At 45.6% G+C, this 22,101-nt stretch overlaps 1 protein-coding gene across 8 annotated transcripts in view; it reads left to right on the top strand.

Moving 5' to 3' along the window:
- The window catches only part of kmt2cb (lysine (K)-specific methyltransferase 2Cb), a 93,101-nt gene extending 72,222 nt beyond the window's left edge, over nucleotides 1-20,879 (top strand). For 6 of the 8 annotated variants that reach the window (XM_072688449.1, XM_072688454.1, XM_072688450.1 and 3 more), the window contains 23 exons: nucleotides 56-134; nucleotides 246-309; nucleotides 414-646; nucleotides 751-2,322; nucleotides 2,851-3,051; nucleotides 3,717-3,887; nucleotides 4,131-4,272; nucleotides 4,752-4,899; nucleotides 5,341-5,519; nucleotides 5,704-5,840; nucleotides 5,985-6,297; nucleotides 8,903-9,042; nucleotides 9,569-9,667; nucleotides 11,048-11,322; nucleotides 11,858-11,966; nucleotides 12,070-12,853; nucleotides 13,222-13,358; nucleotides 13,451-13,581; nucleotides 14,289-14,460; nucleotides 16,470-16,586; nucleotides 16,690-16,763; nucleotides 18,057-18,165; nucleotides 18,613-20,879. In XM_072688449.1, the coding sequence (XP_072544550.1) occupies nucleotides 56-134; nucleotides 246-309; nucleotides 414-646; nucleotides 751-2,322; nucleotides 2,851-3,051; nucleotides 3,717-3,887; nucleotides 4,131-4,272; nucleotides 4,752-4,899; nucleotides 5,341-5,519; nucleotides 5,704-5,840; nucleotides 5,985-6,297; nucleotides 8,903-9,042; nucleotides 9,569-9,667; nucleotides 11,048-11,322; nucleotides 11,858-11,966; nucleotides 12,070-12,853; nucleotides 13,222-13,358; nucleotides 13,451-13,581; nucleotides 14,289-14,460; nucleotides 16,470-16,586; nucleotides 16,690-16,763; nucleotides 18,057-18,165; nucleotides 18,613-18,708 (5,482 nt within the window). In that variant the 3' untranslated portion in view covers nucleotides 18,709-20,879. The remainder of the gene's footprint in view (nucleotides 1-55; nucleotides 135-245; nucleotides 310-413; nucleotides 647-750; nucleotides 2,323-2,850; nucleotides 3,052-3,716; nucleotides 3,888-4,130; nucleotides 4,273-4,751; nucleotides 4,900-5,340; nucleotides 5,520-5,703; nucleotides 5,841-5,984; nucleotides 6,298-8,902; nucleotides 9,043-9,568; nucleotides 9,668-11,047; nucleotides 11,323-11,857; nucleotides 11,967-12,069; nucleotides 12,854-13,221; nucleotides 13,359-13,450; nucleotides 13,582-14,288; nucleotides 14,461-16,469; nucleotides 16,587-16,689; nucleotides 16,764-18,056; nucleotides 18,166-18,612) is intronic. The other 2 variants (XM_072688451.1, XM_072688456.1) reach the window with 1 other exon arrangement.
- The last annotated feature ends 1,222 nt before the right edge of the window (nucleotides 20,880-22,101 follow it).

Here is a 22,101-nt window from a genome sequence, read left to right on the forward strand (position 1 = left end):
AATTCCATCCAGACGTTTGCAGTGATCTCACTTTTTTTTCTCTCCATTTGTTTAGGTTCCCAGCGGCTCCTCAACAACCACAGGCACCACAGGCTCAGGAAGCATGTGCTCCTCCCCAGCAACCAATTCCACAGGTACAGCAACAGCCTAACTCTTATATCTGTATTGTGTGTTGCATATTTCATCCATTTGTGTATTTTATTATAATTATAATAACAATTATAATTATTGTTCCTTTTCTTTAGGATGGCAAGCTGGCTGCATACATGACCAGACCCAGTCCTCCGAGTTTCGGTCAAGGGTTCACCAGTAAGCCTTTGCTAGCTTCTAATTTTAGTAACATAGCCACAAAAATATGAGGTCAGCGCATTATAATTTTTTTATTAATTGTTTTGATCTCCATTCTTTTTCAGATGAAGCCCAGAAAGTACAGTATGAAGACTGGCTTCGGGAGACGCAGAAGCTTCTTCAGATGCAGCAGAAGTTTCTGGAAGAGCAGATCGGGGCCCACCGGAAGTCAAAGAAGGCTCTGTCCGCTAAGCAAAGGACCGCTAAGAAAGCCGGACGGGAGTTCCCTGAGGAGGACGCTGAGCAGTTGAAACATGTGACAGAACAGCAGGGCGTGGTCCAAAAACAACTGGAACAGGTGATGCAGACACACACACACACACACACACTTCAGTCATGCATTAAAGATCATATGTATGGAGATTCGGCCATTAACAAAACGCTGTCGTCTTGCTCCCCCAGATCCGGAAACAGCAGAAAGAGCATGCTGAGCTAATCGAGGAGTACAGGGTCAAGCAGCAGCAGGGCGGCATTCCGCCTCAGATGATGCCTGGCATGATGCCAATGCAGGGTCATCCGGGCATGGTGCAGACTGGCCCCATAAACCAACCTCTGATGAGTCCTGCCATGCCCATGCAGCTCCATCCTGGCCAGGCAAATGCTCCAAACATGCCTGGCTGGCATCCAGGCGCACCAGGCCATGTTGGACCTCAGATGCCTGGTGTAATGCCCCCTCAGATGATGCAGGCCCAGCCTTCTCAGCAAGCATTAGCCAGGCCTGGTCAGAGGCAATCGAGTGGTGAGTCTCCTCATGTGAATTTCGATGACACCAACCCATTTAGTGAAGGTTTCCAGGAGCGAGAGAGGAAGGAGAGACTAAGGGAGCAGCAGGAAAGGCAGAGGGTTCAGCTGATGAAGGAGGTGGAGAGGCAGCGCATGAAGCAGCGTATGGAAATGGAGCAGCAGCAGCAGCATCAAGGCTTGCTTGGCCAGGATGGAAATATGAGGACTCTTTCACAAATGCCTTTCTATAACCAGAATTTGCCTCAAGACTTCATGCAGCCCCATAGAGCTCAGCAACAAATGCAAGGACCAGGGTTCCCCCAGCAGCAAGGCATGCAAGGTATGCAGCCTTCAGGCCCCATGATGGGAAATGGGCCCTTCCCTCAGGACGTAAGACTGGGTTTCGGGTCAGACAAGCAACTACCGCATGGAGGGCCTAACTTCATTCAGGGGCAGCCCAGACCTCCTAGATTTCCTGGGCCAAATATGGTACCCCAGAACCCAGGACAGGGACATCCTTTTGGGGTAGAGTCTACTATGCCCCTACCTCCAAACTTCCCAGGTTCGGGTCCTTCCTTGATTCAGCTCTACTCCAACATAATCCCAGAGGAGAAGGGCAAGAAGAAACGGAGCCGCAAGAAAAAGAAGGATGAGGATGCAGAATCTTTGAGGGCACCGTCTACGCCACACTCTGACCTGACTGCCCCGCTGACGCCCTGCGTTTCGGACACGTCGTCCACACCCACGAGGAATCCCCTGCTCTTTGGAGAGCATGAGATGTGCGAGACCTCTCAACCTGGATCGTCCACCCCAGGCTCCCAGAGCAGCCAACACCACTCTGAACTGGAGAGGCAGCTTTCTGAAGGAAGCTGTGGAGGAGGAGGAGGAGGGGCGGAGCTGACCATGGGTCAGCACGACATCCATGACAGGATCCTATCCAACATAAAAATGGAGAGGATAGAGGCCAGCGACTGCCACGGTCCAAGGGGGGCCGACATGGATATTGGCTTGGGCATGGTGAAGGTGGAGGGGGAAAAGGAAGGCATGTCGCCCCATCCTGCAGGCCAGAGTCCAGCAAGCAACTCTAAGGGAGAAGGTGGGAACGAGCTCCTCAAACACCTGCTGAAAAACAAGGGGACTCCTCCACGTGTATTGCCTCACCAGAAGTCTGAAGACAGCTTGAGGTCTGAGGAGGACACCTCCACCGACAGCAAGGCTCTCCTGAGACAGAGCTCCATAGACAGCACTGGGGTAAGTGATAACACTGCATGAGTCCTATAGGTAGTTTACACTATTGCCTGTACTATATGGACAAAAGTATTTGGACACCTGCTCATTCATTGTTTGAGCATGAGTTTATCCTGCTTTTGTGGGAGTAACTGTCTCTACTGTCCTGGGAAGAAGGCTTTCTAGTAAAATCTGGAGGAGCATTGCTGTGGGAATTTGATTGCCATTCCAGAAAACACAGTTCTTCCACGGCTCCACAGCTCAATGTCATGGGGCTTTATATACCCCTCTTGTCCACACCTGACTGGTGCCAATAGGGTCATGATGTTTATCTGCTACAGAGAGTCCTATTCTATTGGCAATATGTCTCTACAGGGACTAGACAAGCTGTGTGCCAGTCTGTGCCAGCAAAGGGTGCAGTTTATAGTAGCTGAATGCGTTTATCAGAGTTGGTGTCCACAAACATTTGGACATGTAGTGTCCCTATGAAACTAGCTCTGGTTGCCTTAGCATTTGCAATTGTAAGTGGGTCTCTTTTGGTCGCACACGCAGACATACTCGGACAGCCAGCTCTCAGGCCATCCCGATTTTACTGGCTCAGTAATGACAGAGGAAAAGAAAAAACAGAGAACCAAGAGGACGCCCAAGAGCGGAGAGCGCCCGGCCCCTCGCTCGAAGAAGAGGAAGAAGGAGGAGGACGAGAGGCAAGTCGCATATTCGTCCACGGAGCCAATGATGACCAGTCTGAAACAGGTAAGACAAAGAAGGGTAGGTACCCAGCTCCCATAGGCCACTCTTCTTATTATCTTTAGAGTATGTCCCGAGTCTCTTAATGCTGACTATCTCCCGATACTGAGCGAAACCTACTTACTATAAATAACACAGCCACACAACTTGGGTAAGATATGCTGCTAATCCACAACAGTAAACAGCAGAAAATCACTATTTTAGTAGCTAATCTGATTTGCACTGAGAAAACAGCCGAGAACAGTTTAAGGATGAAATGGAGATGCAGGTCCCAGGATGAACCTTCACAGCTTGTACTGTGTGATCTCACGGTAGAAGTCGTGAAGGCTGTGAGTAATTGTCAGTGCTCATCATCCAGCTCAGTTGATTATTCCTTAAAGTTTGTGAAAGGGTGACGAACGAGGTGCCAGTGATGAGAGTTGGCTATGACTAAGCCTTGGAGGAGGGCGGCTTTATTGTTTGAGACTGCTGGCGGATCTGCAGTCGTTTCCTGGGGTTTCTGGGTCAGTAGGTTGTTGATAATGATGTGACTGAGATGCTGAGAGAATGAAGACATCACCACTCTGTATTAATTACAGTGTGTTTGGACCTCTAGAGCCCAGATCTCTCCAGACTCCCAGTCCTTCGCTGATTTCTGTTCTGACTGTGCTCCTTATCTCTGTTCTCCCCAGCAGCAGCAGCTTTCTCTCTTGCCCTTAATGGAGCCCCTGGTTGGGGTGAATTTTGCTCACTTCGTGCCCTATGGCAGCGGGCAGCTAGACGGAGAGAGCCGGCTTTCGGGAGCGTTCGGGAGCGCCTCACTGGACGGAATGTCGGATTACTACTCCCAGCTCATTTATAAAGTAAGTCAGAACCCCAGGTATTAAGGTGTCTTCCGCAAGGCAGCAGTGAGCGCTGGGCCGGGCCGGGCCGGGCTGATTTCAGCGCTTTTATGCTGTAAAGAGTTATTATGTGTTATTACTCACATCGTGGCTGGTGTCACCATGGGGCAGAGTGCTTTTCACAGCCGCAAATTACTTTCAGCGCAGACTCGATTGAGCCCGGAAGCCCTGTGACTCATGTTTTCCTCTTCTTTCTCTCCATAGCAGAACAATCTGAGTAACCCCCCCACCCCTCCGGCCTCCCTGCCACCCACTCCGCCTCCCGTCGCTCGGCAGAAACTGCTCAACGGCTTCGCCACCACGGAGGAGCTGGCCAGCAAAGCGGCCGTCATCAGCGGCCATGATGGTGAGGGGCAGCAGCTGCTCATAAACCAATTTACAGATTCGTTCACAGGTTTGCACTTATTCACAGAAGTCAGGACTCTGGCAGCTTAAATATTATTAATTTAGGCTTTATGTTATTATTTATTTTATTTTATTTATTTATTTAAACTTTTAATTGGACAAGCAGGGAAAGTCCTGAAGACGTGACTTGATTGAAATCAGCCATCATGAGAGGAACAAAATGTCTGTATATGCAGCCCATATTTTATTTACTATCCAAACCCACCAGTGAAGCTACTACTTATATGGAATGATGATGATGGTAAAATAACTACTTAAATGATTAATTACTGGAAAATTAAATACATAGATTTTGGATGTTAATTGTTGTCATTTACTGATCTGTTGTGGTTGTCTTCTGTGTTTCCTGTGTGATCTGATCTCTCTGAGCCGCTAATATCCAAGTTCTGCTCTCACTGCCTTGGCTTCTCTTCTCTGCAGTGACCAAAGGGCTTCCTCCCCGGCCGCTGCACATGCCGTTTAAGACGGAGGAGGAGCTTTTCGCTCGGGCTCTCGCCCACGGCCCTAAAACCGTGGACGTTCCTGCATCGCTACCGACACCCCCCCACAACAACCAGGAGGAGATCAGGTCAGTCCTGCACCAAACAAACACAGACCTGTGGACTTTGCCCAAAGAGTAATCACTGAACCTGTTTCCTACACTGAATGTATTTTTCCCCTCCCCCAGCCTTATTATTACTCAGGTTTCCACTTAATTATTTTTAATTTAATAATTCTTTTTACACCATTTGGTAGCAGTGCTGTGATGATCAAAACTGGTGCAGAATTACTTATAATAAGAATAAAATCAAATTGCATTCAAATAATTAATTATTACTATTTATTCCTATTGCTCGATCTCCTGAGGAAGATCTTCAGCCTTATCTCCAATGACCGTTATAGAGTGGTCCATTGTTATAAGGCTGTACGTTCTCTCCCATTTTCCATAATAGATTATCGAAAGTTCAAGAATGAAGATTCACAGGTAAAGACAAAGTCTCATAAATGTGTATACCTCTTTGCTGCGTAGGGGTCAGGAGCACTGTGAGGACAGAGACACTCCGGACAGTTTTGTCCCTTCCTCTTCTCCAGAGAGTGTGGTCGGGATGGAAATCAGCCGCTATCCGGACCTCTCGCGGGTCAAACAGGAGCCTCCATCTCCAGCTCTGTCTCCAGTCATGCCCATGTTCCCCCACTCCAGAGGGAAAGGTAGTAACTGCACTGTAGTTTATATTCAGTTTCCCAGCTTCTTTATTTTTGCCCTTATAGATGCATTTGATGGTCACATCAGAGGGGTGTGCCAACTTTGTGCGTGCTGAGGTATTAGTGTTTTATGGTTAGTGACGTGTGGTTAGTATGGTTAGTGCCTCACGCTGCTTTATCATCTCTGTAGGCTCTGAGGCAAAGTTACGTGACATAAAGACCGAACCTTCGTCCGTTTTCTTCGGCTCGCCGTTCGGAGCAGCCCAGAATGGATCCAGCTCAGGCCTAGTTTCCATAGCGATCACCCTGAAACCAGCAGCAGCCGAGGTCAGTCTCTCCGTAGTTCCTTCTGACACAAGAGAAGAAACCACAACATACTGTCCATCCAAGTGTGTGTGTGGGGGGGGGGGTGTCTTTATGGGTTGGTTGTGAAAGCGAGGCGTCCTCAAACCTTCCTTTGTGCTGTTTCAGAACATCACTGACGTGGTGGCCGCCATCGCTGACCTCATCCGCGTAAAGATCCCCAGCAGTTATGAGGTGAGCAGTGGGCCATGGCCCCATGCCGCTCTGGGAGCCCATAAGAGTCTGGATATGCGACCCTCGGCCTCTGGGCTGCTGCAGAGACACAGTGCAGGAGAGCTGGAAGGACCGGAGAGGCTCGGCAGGGCCCCAGGAGCACACGGCCCTTTGAAACACCATCATCATCTTCATCACCACCATAATCAGCAGCAGCAGCACCACCACCACCAGCAGCAGCAGCACAGCCACCTTACGCCTGAGAAGAGTGAGTTACAGCACTGTCCTCTCTTCTATTATTTTATCAAATGTCAATGCTTAATAAAAAGTATGGTGATGATAATTTGGACTAAATAAACTGGACCTTTTGGTCCAATTTTAATATCACAGTATTTCTATATTATTATGGAGATATATGTGTATATATAACACAACAACTAAATAATACAGGGGGTTTTCCCCCCCAGTATGGTGCAGTCCTAGTCGGAACCATTTTCCAGAATCTGACTTATCTAGAACCTCTAGGAGGCCCAGAGAGATGTAAACCCCCTCACTATAAATTAGTGTTGTGGGGTGAGCAGTGAGCCTGGGCCTGGACCTGCGACCCTCGGCCTTCATGCACACCAGTATCGGTGGCTTTTCTGACGGCCTTCAGTTCTACCAGTGAAGTCCTGACCAATGGGAGAGCTGGATTAGCTCTATCCGTCCAGAAACCACTGAGAGAACTTTCCTGATTTAACCCTTTTATTTCCACCGGAACTCAATACTGTACTGTAAGAGTGTAGTACTGTAATACTGCAGAGATGATAATAATATAAACAAACTCTCATTATTCTGCTGGACGTAATATGTATATAAAGCCTGGTTTGAATGAGCTTTTTGAAAACCAGCACTTTTGCATATATTTATCATTTCAGGATCCTGCAGTTTAGCCGGCCCACTCACACTGACTTTATAAGCCGAGCTGGTTCAGTGAGGTACAATACAGGACAGCCAATTATAAGTTATTAATATAAATTAGTCCTTTACTCCTAAAGTTACAGTAACGGAAAACTAGCTCATTAATTCTGAAGGATAAATGGAGATGAGAAACTGGTTACAAATATATTTTAAGTGTTTTAGGTGCAAAACCGTGAAAATATGCATAAGTAAGAAGTTCGGCCTGGGAAAAGATAATACATTAAAAAGTGGATTAGCTGCGTCCAGCCAGAATCCACAGAGAGCACGATCCTGGTTTAACCCAGTACAGATTTAACCCTTTTGGAACTTCCACTAAAACTTGTGTAGTAGTCTGTAGTACTGTAATACTGCAGAGTTCATAAACACACTCATTATTCTGCTATACATTATTTATTTTAAAAAGCTCAGCTTGACTTTTTGTTTTTTTTTTTTTGTTTTTTTTTAAACAGCATTGTTTTTTTTGTTTTTTTTTTGCATGTATCTGTCAAATCCTAAAGATACAGTTACATTAACAGCTCGTTAATTCCTAGGGGTAAATAGAGATAAGAAATTTGCTTTTGGTACAAAAGCACGTAAAAGGATGCCTAAACTAAAGGTTCTGCATCCAGTGGGATAAGATAATGCATGTCGGCCCTTTAAGGGAGAGTACGTCGGAGCATGCCGATCATTAGCATTGCAGTCGAGTCCTAGACTTAATCCGTGTCTGGGAATCTGGCTTTGAAGCCCCCGGCTCAATGTGCGAATCCTTCCCGAATATCGGAAAAGCTTGCAGATGAAATGTGTGCGGCAGCTCCAGCGTAGGGAGTGTTGATTACGGAGACAGCAGAATTTGCATGGTAAACAAATAGGTCAAGATAATGCGAGTCTTTCAGCCCCGTCTTTCTCTCCGAGAGAGCGCGCCGCGCGATTGCTCTCCAAACAGTGGGGGACAGCAGGCTGGCTCTAATTGTTTCCCGTCGTCATTCACACAGATGATTATCCACTTTAACGATGTTTACTAACGATGCACATCATTATTTCTTTGTGCCAGTGCTGCATGTGGCTCAGGTGCTGGCAGAGAGTCGTTATTGATTCAGCCAACGATTAGAGTAGCTAATGAAACGGAGTAACGATCCTGGCCTGCTTCAGCCTGTTTATCTGTGTCACAGTGTCAGATATCCAGTTAATCGCTGTGCCGTGTCGGATTAAAAGCCTTAAAAATGGGAGCATGTCCGTGTGTTTCAGAGGGAAATCCACTGCTGTCAGTGGAACGGCTGCTCCTGCGCTAATTAAAAGTTTTTCATTCAACATTTTAATTAGTAGTCCAAGCAGAAGGCATAGGAGGAAGTTTTGAACTTTAAGAAGTAGACTGTATGGACAAAAGTATTGGGACACCTCCTAATCATTGAATTGAGGGGTTTTTATTCAGTCTCATTGCCACAAGCTCCTAGCCATGCATCAGTGAAAGAACGGGAGGTTCTGAAGAGCTCACTGAAATCCAGCGTTGTTCTGTATGTAATAGGAGACACCGCTGCACACCCAACAAGAAGGTGAAATTCCCTCCCTCCTAGATCTTCCTCCATCAGCCGTGAGTGGTATTATCGAACAGTGGAAGCGTTTAGGAAGAACCACAGCAACTCATAAAGACCACGTAAAAAAAAGTCACAGAGCGGGGTCAGGGCCGAGTGCTGAGCTCAGAGCAGAGTGCAGAACAACTGCAGAGCTCCAGATCTGCTGCTGTTAGAGCTGCAAAGGGGGACCGACTCCATATTAATGCCTATGGGTTTAGAATGGGACATTATAAAAGCTCCTGTAGGTGTCCCAATACTTTTGTCAGTTATTGAAGGTTAAAATTTATGGGAGAAATGTAAAGGAGCTGTTCATTATGATAATAATGTAATATAATATTTTATCATGCTGTTTTTAACCCTCAGGTCCAATAGGAGGAAGAGAGCAGTATCAGGACGGGCCAGGCAGCCCAGGCCCGAAGCCACAGTGGTGCCGTCAGTGTAAAGTCGTTGTCCTGGGCAACGGAGTGAGGAAACCCGCCAAAGATCAACAAAGCAAAGCACAAGTATGAGAATATGATTGTTTATCACTTAAAGGGAATGTCGCTGATTAATGTTCTGCATAATTAACCATTTATAATGTAAACAAACTCGTTCAGGGTTCTAGATAACCTTCGCATATCATTAAAATGGTGGAGGGATACATGCTACAGGGTGTAGTGCGGCTACAAAAAGTAGTCCCTAAAGAAAACTGTATTAGTTGAGATTCTCTACTATTTTACCATCATTATCATTCTATATAAAACCCAGAAGACTTGCGTAGCATCACTAGTAGGTTTGGATAGTCAATAAAATATGGGCTATATCTGTTGTAGTCATGGCGACCAACGCCTGGTTCCTTTCATCACCACTGTAAATTGCTCTGAACTGGCAGCTGTGGCACTTATTTTTACCACACTGACCCCCATCCCCCTCAGCCGTGGGTTTTCCAGTAACGTGTATCCAGTATCTTTCTGAAACATCACACCAGGCAACACATGAACTTTCTGACCCCTCTGACCCCTGATCTCTCTGTGGGTCTTTCTCCTGCAGGAATCTCAGCTGAGTTCTGATGGAGACCTCGTCTTCTGCAGCCACAGCTGCCTCATCCTGCACTCCTCTGCACAGGCCAAAGCCAACATGGACACTAAGGTTCGTCTCTCCTTATGCCAGACCCCCCCCCTGCAGAAATGAGAATGAGCAGCTCCAACACACCATTACCTGCATGCTTCAACTGGTACTGGTGTGTACTGGTAATGAAATGGGAAAGTGATGCATGTGAGGTTTATGTGAAGTCCACCTCCAGGCAGTTCCTACGTGGTGCTTAGGGCGGAGGAACATGCCATTCCATCTCTTCCTTGTTCACGTCTCTACAGCACGTCTGCAGTACCCTCCTCCACCCCGTCATTTCCCCTTTAACCCTGTCATCCATCATTCCTGGCTACACATATCAGAGGGGGTAGGAAGGCTTTTTACCTTCCAATGCAGAAGCCACCACTCGAACTTCAGCCCAGTCATCTCCCAAATCATCATGTTCTGAATTAGCAAAGTGTTGATTAGGTGGTTGCTGTGGTTTTGCAAGGTAGTTGCTATGGTGGTGTTTATTGGTTACAAGAAGGTTTTTTTTTTTTTATAGTACTCTTTGAGCAGAAAGGACTCCGTTAGTAAAATCGGTACTGTTATAGTATGGTTATGGTATCTAAAATGGTTACTAGGTGGTTGCTAAGGCATAGCATTGCAGTGCGCAAACATAATTCCCAAAAAATCTGGGAGTGAAAACATCTCAGGCGTGGATTTAGCAAATAATTCCGGAGAGAAGCGGGAAAATCCGGTATGCTTGTGGGCCATGGCCCAGCGACCCAAACAGGACATCATTTAGAAAATAAGAGAGCCGACAACATCATGGACTAACGGGACTTTCACAGCAAATGCAATCCGGGTGGAAGGGGGTTAAGTTGCTAAAGGTAGTCCGATCCCAACCCCTAGCCAGTCCACGTTTTCCGCCCGTTTCGGTCTTCCAGCTTTTCTATTTTAGTTCCTCCAACACACCTGTTGCAGATAGTCAAGGACCAGCACCGTTACCTTCGTCCAGTTAGAACCCGGGGAAAATAAATCATGGTCAGTGCTGTGGTTGATGGTTCTCCTACACAAGTAAAGAACAGTACCTTTAAAGTAATATACATCACGTCATCCTGATATGATCTGGTCTGGAAATCTCATCTCCACCCATAATGTTCCTTCCTTCCCTGAATGTCAGTCAGCCAGGGCGTGTTTGACTTCTGAGGTTTGCTTTTTTAGTTTTAGCTTCAAAAATGGACTAAAAATGCAGACTTGAGTTCATAGCTTCTATTGTTCTGAGCTGTGTGACGTACTTTAGCCGGATAAACAGCTCTATTAGAGATTACTGAACGCCACATTAGCTCCAGTGCAGAACTGAAGAATCAGACTCTGCTGAGCACACTGAGTCTGTCCTGGTCAATCAACTTAATAATAAGAGGCTTCTAATGTTCTTCTTGTTTCGTGTTTTTCCAGGCGTCGGTAGTTCTGCTCGCAGACAAGGCACTGAAAGAGAGTCCATCCAAAGCCCAGCACCAGTACAGCAACAACATGTCCTCTATGGATGTCCACTGTCTGGCCCAGCTCCAATCCAAACCCTCATCCCCCTCGCCCAGCCCCCTCGGCCCGTCCTCTCCGGCCCCCGCCGAGCCCCTAAAGAAGGAGGCCGTGAAGACTGAGTCGAACACAGAGCCGCACCTCAAAGTGACTGTGAAGCTGAAGCCTCGCTCCCAGAGCCACACTGATGACAGGTTAGTCCTCTCTCCCAATCACATGTAGTGCTCCCGACACTGGGAGGGTGAGGACTGCTACATGCCTCCTCCGACACACAACCAGCCACTGCCTCCGGGCAACACTCTGAGGAAAGCGCCAGGTAACGGGGTACCCTGCTCTGATGCTGCAGCTAGCAGACATCTGTGCTTGCCAGCGTCACATTGAAGTGATGAAGAGGGAGGGACCAGCGTGACCTGGGATTCAAACCAGCGATCCTCAAGTCCTAGTAGATCCTTGGATCTTAATCTGCTCGTTTTCTGATTTAATCGCCATAATTTAAACACTGGAAACAGCTTAGGTAGCTGATTGCCCTGCTGGGTTGTGCTGTTGTAAGTGAATGGTTAGACTTCTTCTCCTCTATAATCTAGCAAGTAAGCACTGAAGTCACGTAGTGCCCTGAAGCAGAAACTCAAGTTTTAAAATGTCATTATTACTCATTACTATTATTATTATTATTATTATTAGATTAGATGTCTTACATTACTAATAAATTGTTCATGGTTTATCATCTAGGCCTAATGAAAAGCCCTGGCACCACGGCAAGCGCTGGAAGGGCCTCCGCTGGCGCAAGTGGACAGTGCAGATTACAACATCCAAGGCTGGACTACAGGTGCCTGCAGAGGTGTGTGATGTTTTCTCCTTACATAATTGCATTCTAATTACATCATTAATTACATCGCAATTACTCACATTCCATTTACATTGTCTCTCTATCCGCTCTGAAGGATCTCTTGCAGGAGTTGCGTTCCTCCTTGCGTCCCTGCCCCTCGTCCCGGGACCACCGTCGCTGCTGCTTCTGCCAGCAGGAGGGAGACGGTCTGACGGACGGTGCTGCACGTCTCCTCAACCTGGACCTGGACACCTGGGTGCACCTGAACTGTGCTCTGTGGTCATCGGAGGTTTACGAGACGCAGGCCGGCGCCCTCATCAACGTGGAAGTGGCGCGGCAGAGGGGCCAGACGGTTTCCTGCGCCTTCTGCCAGCGACTCGGAGCCACCAGCGGCTGCCACCGGCTGCGTTGCCTCAATGTCTACCACTTCACCTGCGCCCTGCAGGCCGGCTGCACTTTCTTCAAGGACAAGACCATGCTGTGCCACCAGCACCGGCCACGAGGGGCATCCAGCGCCAGTGCGGCAGGCATACACCTGGACCAGCAGGTGCTGCGCTGCTTTTCCGTATTCCGGCGCGTCTACGTGCAGCGGGATGAGCTAAGGCAGCTGGCGTCTGCTGTGCAGCGCCCTGAGCTGGGCCACACCTTCCGTGTGGGAAGTCTGCTCTTCCACGCCATGGGCCAGCTGCCCCCTGCCCTGCTGCCTCACTTCCACTCCGCTACTGCCATCTTCCCGCCAGGGTACGAGGCCAGTCGTCTGTACTGGAGCATGAGGCATGGTCGGCGCCGCTGCCGCTACGTCTGCTCCGTGGAGGAGCACCAGGGACGACCTGAGTTTAGCATCCGGGTGCTGGAGCGAGGATACGAGGACTTGGTGCTGACCGACACCACAGCTAAAGGTACACCGCCTCGTAAGGCAGTTTTTGTCTATTGGGAGGAGCCACAAGGTACTCTTTTGAGTAGGACTTTGTAGACCTCTGTACTAATAATCGGCCGCCCTGCATGTATCCCGTTACCATTCTAAGATATGGTTTTAAAAGCAGGTTCTAGAGCCGAACTCTTCTCAGAACTCTGGTAGAACAGTGTCTCAGGCATCAGGCAGCGTCTTCATCACCATTAGGTGAAGAACTTTCTATGAGGGAGCTTCTTTTTATTAGAGCTTCAGACCGGTCCGATTGAGACCCTCGGTAATGACCCTGGAAAACTTGCTGTGAACCAACTTTTAGTGACTTGCTTCTCATTGATCTCTGGTTTTGTGTTGGCGTAGGAGTGTGGGATAAGGTCCTGGGGTCAGTAGCAGAGCGAAGAGCAGAAACAGGCATGCTGAGACTCTTCCCAATCTACCTGAAGGGAGAGGATCTGTTCGGACTGACCGTGTCCGCAGTGACCCGAATTGCAGAATCGGTAAATGCCCTCTATCTCTCCACCTTATTTTATCCAGTGCTGTTTTATGTTGGGGTAATGTGATCTCATGATCTTTGCTTATTGCATCCCAGCTGCCTGGAGTGAAGGCTTGTTCGAGGTACCGGTTCCGTTATGGCTGGAACCCGATGTTGGAGCTGCCTCTGTGCATCAACCCCTCCGGCTGTGCCCGTTCCGAGCTAAGGAGCTACCCACAGAATCAAAGGTGCCTAGCTTAATGCTACAGTGGCTAATAGTGTATTATTCTGGCTTTGGGTACTTAAATACTCAAGCATCCGACAGTATCTGTCGGCATCCCTCAAGGTTCAATTCTGGGCCCTTCATTATTTGTTTATGCAGTGCTATGCAGAGGTTTTAGGCCCCTGAGCTCAGTATCCTAAATCATCTACAGTAGAAACTGCAAATCCTATTAGAACAGATGCAGAAGAACAGACCCCCCCCCCCCCCCCCCCCCAGTCCAGCCAGCACAGTGTGGATGTGTTCACTTCCATCATCAGCAGCAGCTCACTTGATTTACAATCATTAAGCCCTGATTTACCATCAAACCGGGTGTTGATCTGAGGAGAACTCTAAATAACAGTAGACTCCATGAGGAGAACTTTGGAGATGTTCTAATGATGAACACAGTGATAGAAAACCATCACCACTTTCTGTAGGAGTGTTATTATTAGTGTTTTACTGAGCAGATAAACACTTACTGCCCAGATAAGCAGCTTTTAAATTGGATATAGTATGACTCACAGTAGGTCGAGAAGATTGTTTAGACATCCCACCTCATTATTCTCGCATGTCAGAGATCAGAGTTGATATATTTTCTGTTCTCTTTGTTCTATTCCTGTCCCTGTCTCCACAATCTCTCTCTCTCTCTCTCTCTCTCTCTTTCTCTTACCACCCACTCACCCACATGCTCAGGTTAAAGATCCTCTCTGTGTGGAACCGCCCCTCCTGCGTCATGCAGAACTCAGCCCTGGCGGAGGCCGGTCCATCTTACAGTAAACACTTTGTGCACTCCAAGTCATCTCAGTACCGCCGACTGACCAGTGAATGGAAAAGCAACGTCTACCTGGCTCATTCCCGCATCCAGGTGCGCTAAATCATTCCTCACTGCTTGCAGACGCCTGATATATTGATGTGTGATTTGTGCATGTTGTGTAAATAATTGCAGCAAATGTGAAATTATGACTGAAGAGTGTGCTTCTGCAGTTTTAAGTAAAAAATACATTAATAAATAAATATCACATTCTAGCAGACCTGTACTGGGATGCCATCCTGCAAGTGCTGGAAATTCTTAGGCACCCTGGAGTTATACCCCTTGACATTGAAGTTATCTTGGTCCTTTGTATGTGTTTGCAGTGGTGGTGACTGAATTAAATCATATTATTGGTCTGAATTTGATTATTTGGGCTGTCTGTTCTCAGTAGGCCTCCACAGGGGATCTTGGTAGTCGTAGCTCTGTTCCCAGATGTTGAAGAATAAATCAATTAAGAAATAAAATCTCCCAGATTGCTGTCAGTTGAAGTGATCTGTTGTTCTCCACGGGATTCTACTTGACCGGTTACAGAACTCCAACACCCTTAAGGCCTCATCAGTTCCTAGTTACACGTTTATCACTGTTATACTGCCACTATATCGTGGTTATATTGCATTAGGCATCCGAATGGTGTCCCTCAAGGCTCAATTCTGGGCCTTTTTAAGTTGGTGTATACTTTTGTATTCACTATTATATTTGGCAAATAATTCATAATATCGCTGTGAGAAACACACTATATGTCCAAATATATCCAGAAATGCTTTCAGAATAGAAAAGCTCTGCCATTAGAACAGGACTCTCTGGAACAGCTGAGCCAAAGGTCACAGTGCACAGTGCTGAGTGAGGGCTAGAGGAGTATAAAGCCTCCCAGCATTGAGTTGTGGAGCCAGTAGACCTGCATACCGTGGAGTGATGGAGCTCCATCCAATACCTTTGGGATGAGTTGGAGTGGTGCTTGAGATCCAGAACTATCATCCAAACCTCACTAATGCTCTCGTTGTGGGGCTGAATGCAATCAGATCCCCACGTCAACGTTCCCACATGTAGTGTAATGTAAAGTCTTCGCAGAAGAGTATAGGTGGTAAACACCCGGCTTACACACTCCTTACTTTGTTACGTTTAGGAGTAAGGAGGTTTCCTCAGATGTTTGTTCAGTTCCCTTTAGGCACCTCCCATAACATTCGTTAAACCTCGTTATCAGTCTGATTAACTGCAAGCCACCTTTTTCATTACCTTAGTTATTACTTCACACCTGCAAACGTTTCCGTCGATATGTCCTCTACACCTCGTGAGTGACGCAAGTTACTGTCAGAGCAGCTAAATAGGATACATTGCTTTCCGAGCCAGTTCTGCTGGCGTTCCTCTGCTCTGGCACGTCGGCCGCTGATCTCCAAGAGACACAGCTGGCCTTGCAGTACTTCCAGTTCCCTGCCACGCTCGTTAAACCCACACAGCCGCCAGGCCAGCCGGTCACAGAGACGTATCTGGTGTCGTGCTCAGCCGCTGTGGTGGGCAGCCCCTCACGAGCCTTTATGATTGGAGCGAGGGGGCAGTAAACAGATGTATGTGTGGAGATGGTTTATTGGTAGCAGCACCACAGAGGCCTTTAAGACAGGCGGTTCCTAGCAGGAGTGTGACAGTAGTTAGAAAGAGCTATATCTGTAACCTAAAGATAAACAGCCTCTAAAATTACAAAACCTGGAGTAAACAAACGCTAGTTCAAGGTGGGCTGGTGCTATTTCAGCGGTTGGGATTTCCATGTTACATTCAAGTGTACTGCAATGACGTGCGGCATCCCACAGGGCTCACTTCTGGGCCCTTCAATATTACATTTCTGCATGTTTCCCCTTTCTGCATTATTGAATAAATGAATAAGTCTAACTAAACAAGGAACAACTGTAAATGATAAAGGGTGGAGCAAACGTCACCCACGTTGGAGTGGTGGTCGGCGGGATAGCTGCAGTTTTCCAAACAAGAAATGTTTGAGCGCTGTGCTGAACCCCAGAATAGGAGAAATCACGCGGTCGGGGTCGTCATGTGTCTAACGCAGCGTGTATCTGCAGGGTCTCGGGCTCTTTGCCGCTCGAGACATTGAGAAGCAGACCATGGTCATCGAGTACCTTGGAGACGTCCTCCGGACTGAGGTGGCCATGAGGAAGGAGCTGCACTACAAGGCTAAGGTACTGTTGGGCTGCTGTCGACTTGACCGTATCAAATGATGCCAAGACTTTTCATCAGCCCAGTGTTCCTAACCCCGCCTGGACCGATTTCTCTCTTTCTCAGAACCGGAAAGCCTTCATGTTCCGCATTGACGGCGAGTACGTGATCGACGCTACCTGTTCTGGAAGCCCCGCAAGGTAAAGTTTACTAGTTCTCACGTATATTTAGATATTTTAAACTAACGTCTTACACAGAAGCAAAGGTTTCATAAAATGTGTTTATTTAAAATTATATAAGTTTGAATAGTAGAGATGCACTGATCCGTATCGTATAATTGGGCCGATCTATGGAACCAATCCTTTCACTTTACACATGTGCAAATAAATAAATGACAAATGGCAATTTAGTACATTTAAATCTATGTGTTAATTTGTTATATTATATAAAGTAATGATTAAGTCCATCCTGATGCCTTAAGTCTCTCCCACATGGTGAGGTATACGGTTTATTAATTCAGCAATAGTATCGGATCGGTATCTGGTATCGACCAATGTGCAAAGTTTATTGTGTATCGTTATCGGAACTGAAAAAGTCAGATCGGTGCATCCCTAGTGAATGGTTGTGGTTTTACAGACCTATTTACCACCCTGTTATTTAGCTTCTTATTTAAAAAAAAAAAAAAATGTGTGCTGATATTCTCTCTGGGTGCTCTCTGTGTAGTCAGTGTGAGATTAGCAGTATGAAGAGTCTTAGCTTTTAGCCTAGCACAGATACCAGCTCCTTACCAGCTTTCATTTGGACACTTATCAGTCTGCTTAGCTTCATCAGCCTCGTGTCCATATTCTATGTAGCTGTTCAGCCTTGAAAGCTTTTTCTCTAGTGGGCGGGGTTTATGTAAAATTGCGTGAATATTACATAATAAATATTAAAATAATAAATTGGATTTTGGAATCATTATGCATGTAGCGCTCCTTTAATGAAGGAATGGGACCTGGTTCTCCACAAGGGGGTGCTATTGCCACTTAAATCGCTTTGTGTTCATTGGAACTGTGTGTTGTTTTAAACTGAGGAGCAGTTTGCAGTTTCAGAGCAAGAGTAGTATTTAGGGAATGAACAGCCTGGAGAAATCTACAGATTTTAGAAGTGTGAGGGGAGGGTTGGTCGATGATATTGACTAAAAAATTAATGACCTGCAGCTTTGTAGTGCTGATCGTTTTTAATTTCTGTATGTTTCTGTGGCAGGACAGTGGGGAACTGATAATAAGCCCTGTGCTGGAGAATAAAAGCAAATATAAAAATGTATATTAGCCATAAAATAGCTTAATATTTAAGCTGTAATGTGATTGAGCATAGCGTCGCGGACGTTTCTCCACAATGTAAATCTGGCAGGTCTTCTTTATACTGGATCAGAATTTCGTATTTTCTGCAGATACAAGGTTTTTGTCAAACAGTGATGATAAAAATGTTTAAAAATTTTGTTTGTTTTTCAGGTACATCAATCATTCTTGCTCACCGAATTGCGTGGCGGAAGTCGTGACCTTTGAACGAGGATACAAAATCATCATCAGCGCCAACCGCCGGGTTGAGAAGGGAGAGGAGGTAACGTACCACCAAGCAGACCCCTCAGTTACTCTCAGCTTCAGTATTTAGCATTCTTTACAGGTCTTCACCTGCTGGTAAATTAGGATAGATTAGATTTAACTTTATTGCCTTTACATAAGATACAAGACAGTGAAACACCGTTTAGCATCTAACCAGACGTTCAATAAGAAAGAAGTGCAGAATGTACAGTAAATACAGTGTATACAGAATATACACAGTGAAATGGACAAATATACATGTGAATATATATATATATATATATGTGAATGTTAATATCTAATATACAGAAGCTAAAGTTTTGACTACTGTCTCAGTTCTCTGAGGAATTATTTCCATGTTGTGTGAAAATCAGAAATGTTAAAATTGTATTAATAGCTAATCTGTGTTGTGCTGTGAGTTTAATCGCTGTATTCTGAGTCTCACTCCGCTTTTTGTGGGTTGCAGCTGTGCTACGATTACAAGCTGGGCCTGGTGCAGAACCAGAACCAGAAGACGCCGTGCCTGTGTGGCGCCGTGAACTGCCGCAAGTGGATGAACTGAAATCCGGAGAGGATCTCCGTCGGAAACCCAGCATTCCCTTAACTCACAGGTGCCAAGCGTCTGCGCAGACTCGGGTGCTGGCGACCGAAGACTCGACTACACCGACTCGACTGCAGTGTGAGGCAGCGAGAGGAGCCCTGTAGCTTTTGTCAGCCTGGTGATGAAATCATTTAGAAACCGTTTTTATTTTTATTTTAATTTGTTTGTTTGTTTGTTTTTGTGCAAAATCAAGAGGAAAAACACAAACGCCGGCGAGCCGCTGTGTTTTATAGCCATTTGCGTCGTTCTCTGGACTTGAGGAAGGAGAGGTTTGGTTAACCTGCATGTGCCATGAGTGTTTACGTACGTGTGTGTGTGTGTGTGTGAGTGAATGATTGTGTGTGTGTTTGTGTGCGAGTGTGTCACCCTGGGGCAGATTTCACCAGCGAATAAGGAGCGAGAGAGCGAGCACTGTGCCGGATATGCCTTATTGGTCGAAAGAGAGGGCGGGCCCATTTGTTTAGTTTGTTTTTGTTTTGCCGTGATTGGTGGAGACTGTACAGGTGTAAATCAATGTAGAACATCACTGAATGAAGAATGTACGGAATTGACTTCCGCAAAGGGAAAAGTTTAACTTGCACTAAAAAAAAAAGGTAAGGATTAAAAAAAAGACAACACACGAAACCAACTCACGAAAAAGAAAAGCTTCAAAATACTTGATTCCATGAGTCAGTTTTATCCTGGGTTTCTCTTTGTTGTTGTTGTTGTTGTTGTTGTTGTTTTTGTGTAAGAAAAGAAAAGGTGTTTTGTATTTATTACTGTGTGAGTGGATGAGTGATGGGCCTATTTTTAAAATAAAAAAGATGCAGAAACAAAAAAAAATGGAGCATACAAAAGTACAACATTAAAAATAGGATGCCAAACTGCGAACGTCAAGAACTTGGGGAACGCCGTGCCGCAGTTTGCAGAGATTCTGTTACATCTGTAAATAAATTGTACATAAGGATAAAAATATTGGAATGATTGACCAAATACTACCTTATTCGTATTGATGTTTGGGTGTTTAGATGTGCTCGTTTTGATTTGTTTTTAATTTCCTTTTATTTTTTCTTTCTCTTTTCTTTTTTAAAATTATTTAATAAGGATGCGCCATGAAATCCGTTTCAGAGGTTATTTTAAATGACTATTCTGTACAGAATTGCAAAGTAATTTCAAGAATTCACAAGAAAGTATTTTCTCTGTACTTTAGAGTATGGTATTGTAGTGACTCTTTGTGATTGACACATTAATTCTGACCACTTGAAAAGCTGTATTTTTTTTTATTATTACTATTATTATTATTATTATTAAATGTACGTCACGTTCAGTTTTATGCAAAGACAAACTGGTGACAAAGAAGTGGAAAAACCAATCATGGAGAAATTTTATGGAATTTTAAACCACCCACACACACACAAAACAAAAAGAAATGGACTTTATCTAGAACCGGCACAAGTAGAACTTTTTGTTTGTTTTTTTCTTGTTTTTTTCCAGTCAGGGTGCTTTTGTATAACCTTTGTGTCCAATTTTAATTCAAGCAGTTTTAAAGCATTTCAGTCGGATAAGCTTTAGCCGGTTGTTGCAGAAATCCCAAGAAAGTTGGAAGGACTTTCCTTGCTGGAGGAAACGGACGTGTGTACATAAACCATGCATTTAGAATTTGCTGGAAGAGTGCTACTCATTTTTTTTTTGTAGCTGAAATAAATAAATAAATAAACCAACCTCCAACCCGCTTTTCACCTTTCCACACGCCTCCTCGCCGAACTAGCCGCTTCGAGACGTTCTCTCTTTCCTTGTAAACAACTTTCCCGATCTAAACAACGGAAGCTTAGAACACTGATTGTACAGGGCAGGAATTTTTCTCAAAAAAAAAAAAAAAAATCACAAAAAATGTCAGTTGTATATATATTTTTTCTTGAACAGCTGTAACTAAATTGTTTCATGAATATTTTTCTTGTCCTGTAAAAAAAAAAAAAAAAAAAAAAAAAAAAAAATATTGGCTTTTTTTTTTTTCTGGTGGTGTTTTTGCCCTGTATAGTAGCGTCAAATGTTTTGGAAAAATGAAGCCTTTTGAAGTACAGAGCGATTATAGGGTTTGGTATTCAAGGAACTGAATTTAGGAACATTTACAGAAAATAAAATATTTTACATCATTATTTGTCGAAGCCGCTCCTTTTTTTTCTTTGTTTTTTTTTTCTTTGTTTTTTAATCTAAAGTATTGATGGTGACGCTATAGAGGGGGAATCTGTCTGCCATGTTGTCAAATTTGCAACCATAGGCGGAGCCAGACTAATCACCTACTCATTTGGTAGACCCGCCTACCCCCTTCTCCCAGACAGAGCCTCAGTGTCTCAGACCGTCTTCACTGAGCTTCCGGCGCAGAAGCAGAGCAGATTCCCAGCATTCCTGCATTCCCAGTCTGTCCAGTAAGTGTACTGAACAGAGAGGACGCCATGCAGGTCCTGCTGCAGACGACCGGCCTCTTCCAGCCAAGGCTGTCTGTCAATCACTTAATGTGTAGCCCCGCCTCCTTACGATAGAGCCAAGTAAGGGTTAAAAACGCTGCCTGATGCCTGAGACACTGTTCTACCAGAGTTCTGAGAAGAGCTCGGCTCTAGAACCTGCTTTTAGAACCAGATCATTAAAACGGTGGAGGGATACATGCTGCCTTTAGGGTGTAGTGCAGCAAAAAAGTAGTCCCTAAAGGAAACTGGATTAGTTGAGATTCTGCATTCACTGTTTTACCATCATAGTGGCAAAAATAGTGGCTATTTTTGTGGTGTTGTCATGGCGACAGAGGCCTGTTTTATTCACCACCACTGTAAAGAACTGAATGTAAGACTGTTCCTTTAACCTGCAGTCCTCTGGCCTCTGGATCGGTGCTGCAGAGCTCTGGACCACAGAAGAACCTCCACAGACAGTAATACAGACTGGAGTGGATGTAGGGGTGGAGTCATGGCAGAGGGTGTGGGGAGCCTTTGTGCATCACCATGGAAACTTGGTGTTTAGTGGATGGGTGAGTGTGCGCACACACACACACTCCTGCATTTAGCTTCCCCCGCTGTGGACTGTACTGCGCCTTTAAGACTGGCATATGTAAATGAGCTCAGTTTTGATTGGCTGCCCTCTATTATGTTAAATGAAAAAAGCAGTCCAGGCTGAAACTCTGCTGGTGAGGTCAGGCTGAATGGGCGGGGCTAAATAGGCGAATTAATGTGTTTATAGAGTCCTTATAGTGATCCAGGACATGGGCCCTTTAAACCTGACCACTGTAGGTGAGGGGTGAGATACATGGGTGTACACACCTGACCTGACCAGTGTGGAACCAGGAGAACCTTCTAGAACAAAGACAGGCCAGATTAACCAGTACGAGAA

The sequence above is a fragment of the Salminus brasiliensis genome, chromosome 9 (assembly GCF_030463535.1).
Source record: "Salminus brasiliensis chromosome 9, fSalBra1.hap2, whole genome shotgun sequence".
NCBI lineage: Eukaryota > Metazoa > Chordata > Actinopteri > Characiformes > Bryconidae > Salminus > Salminus brasiliensis.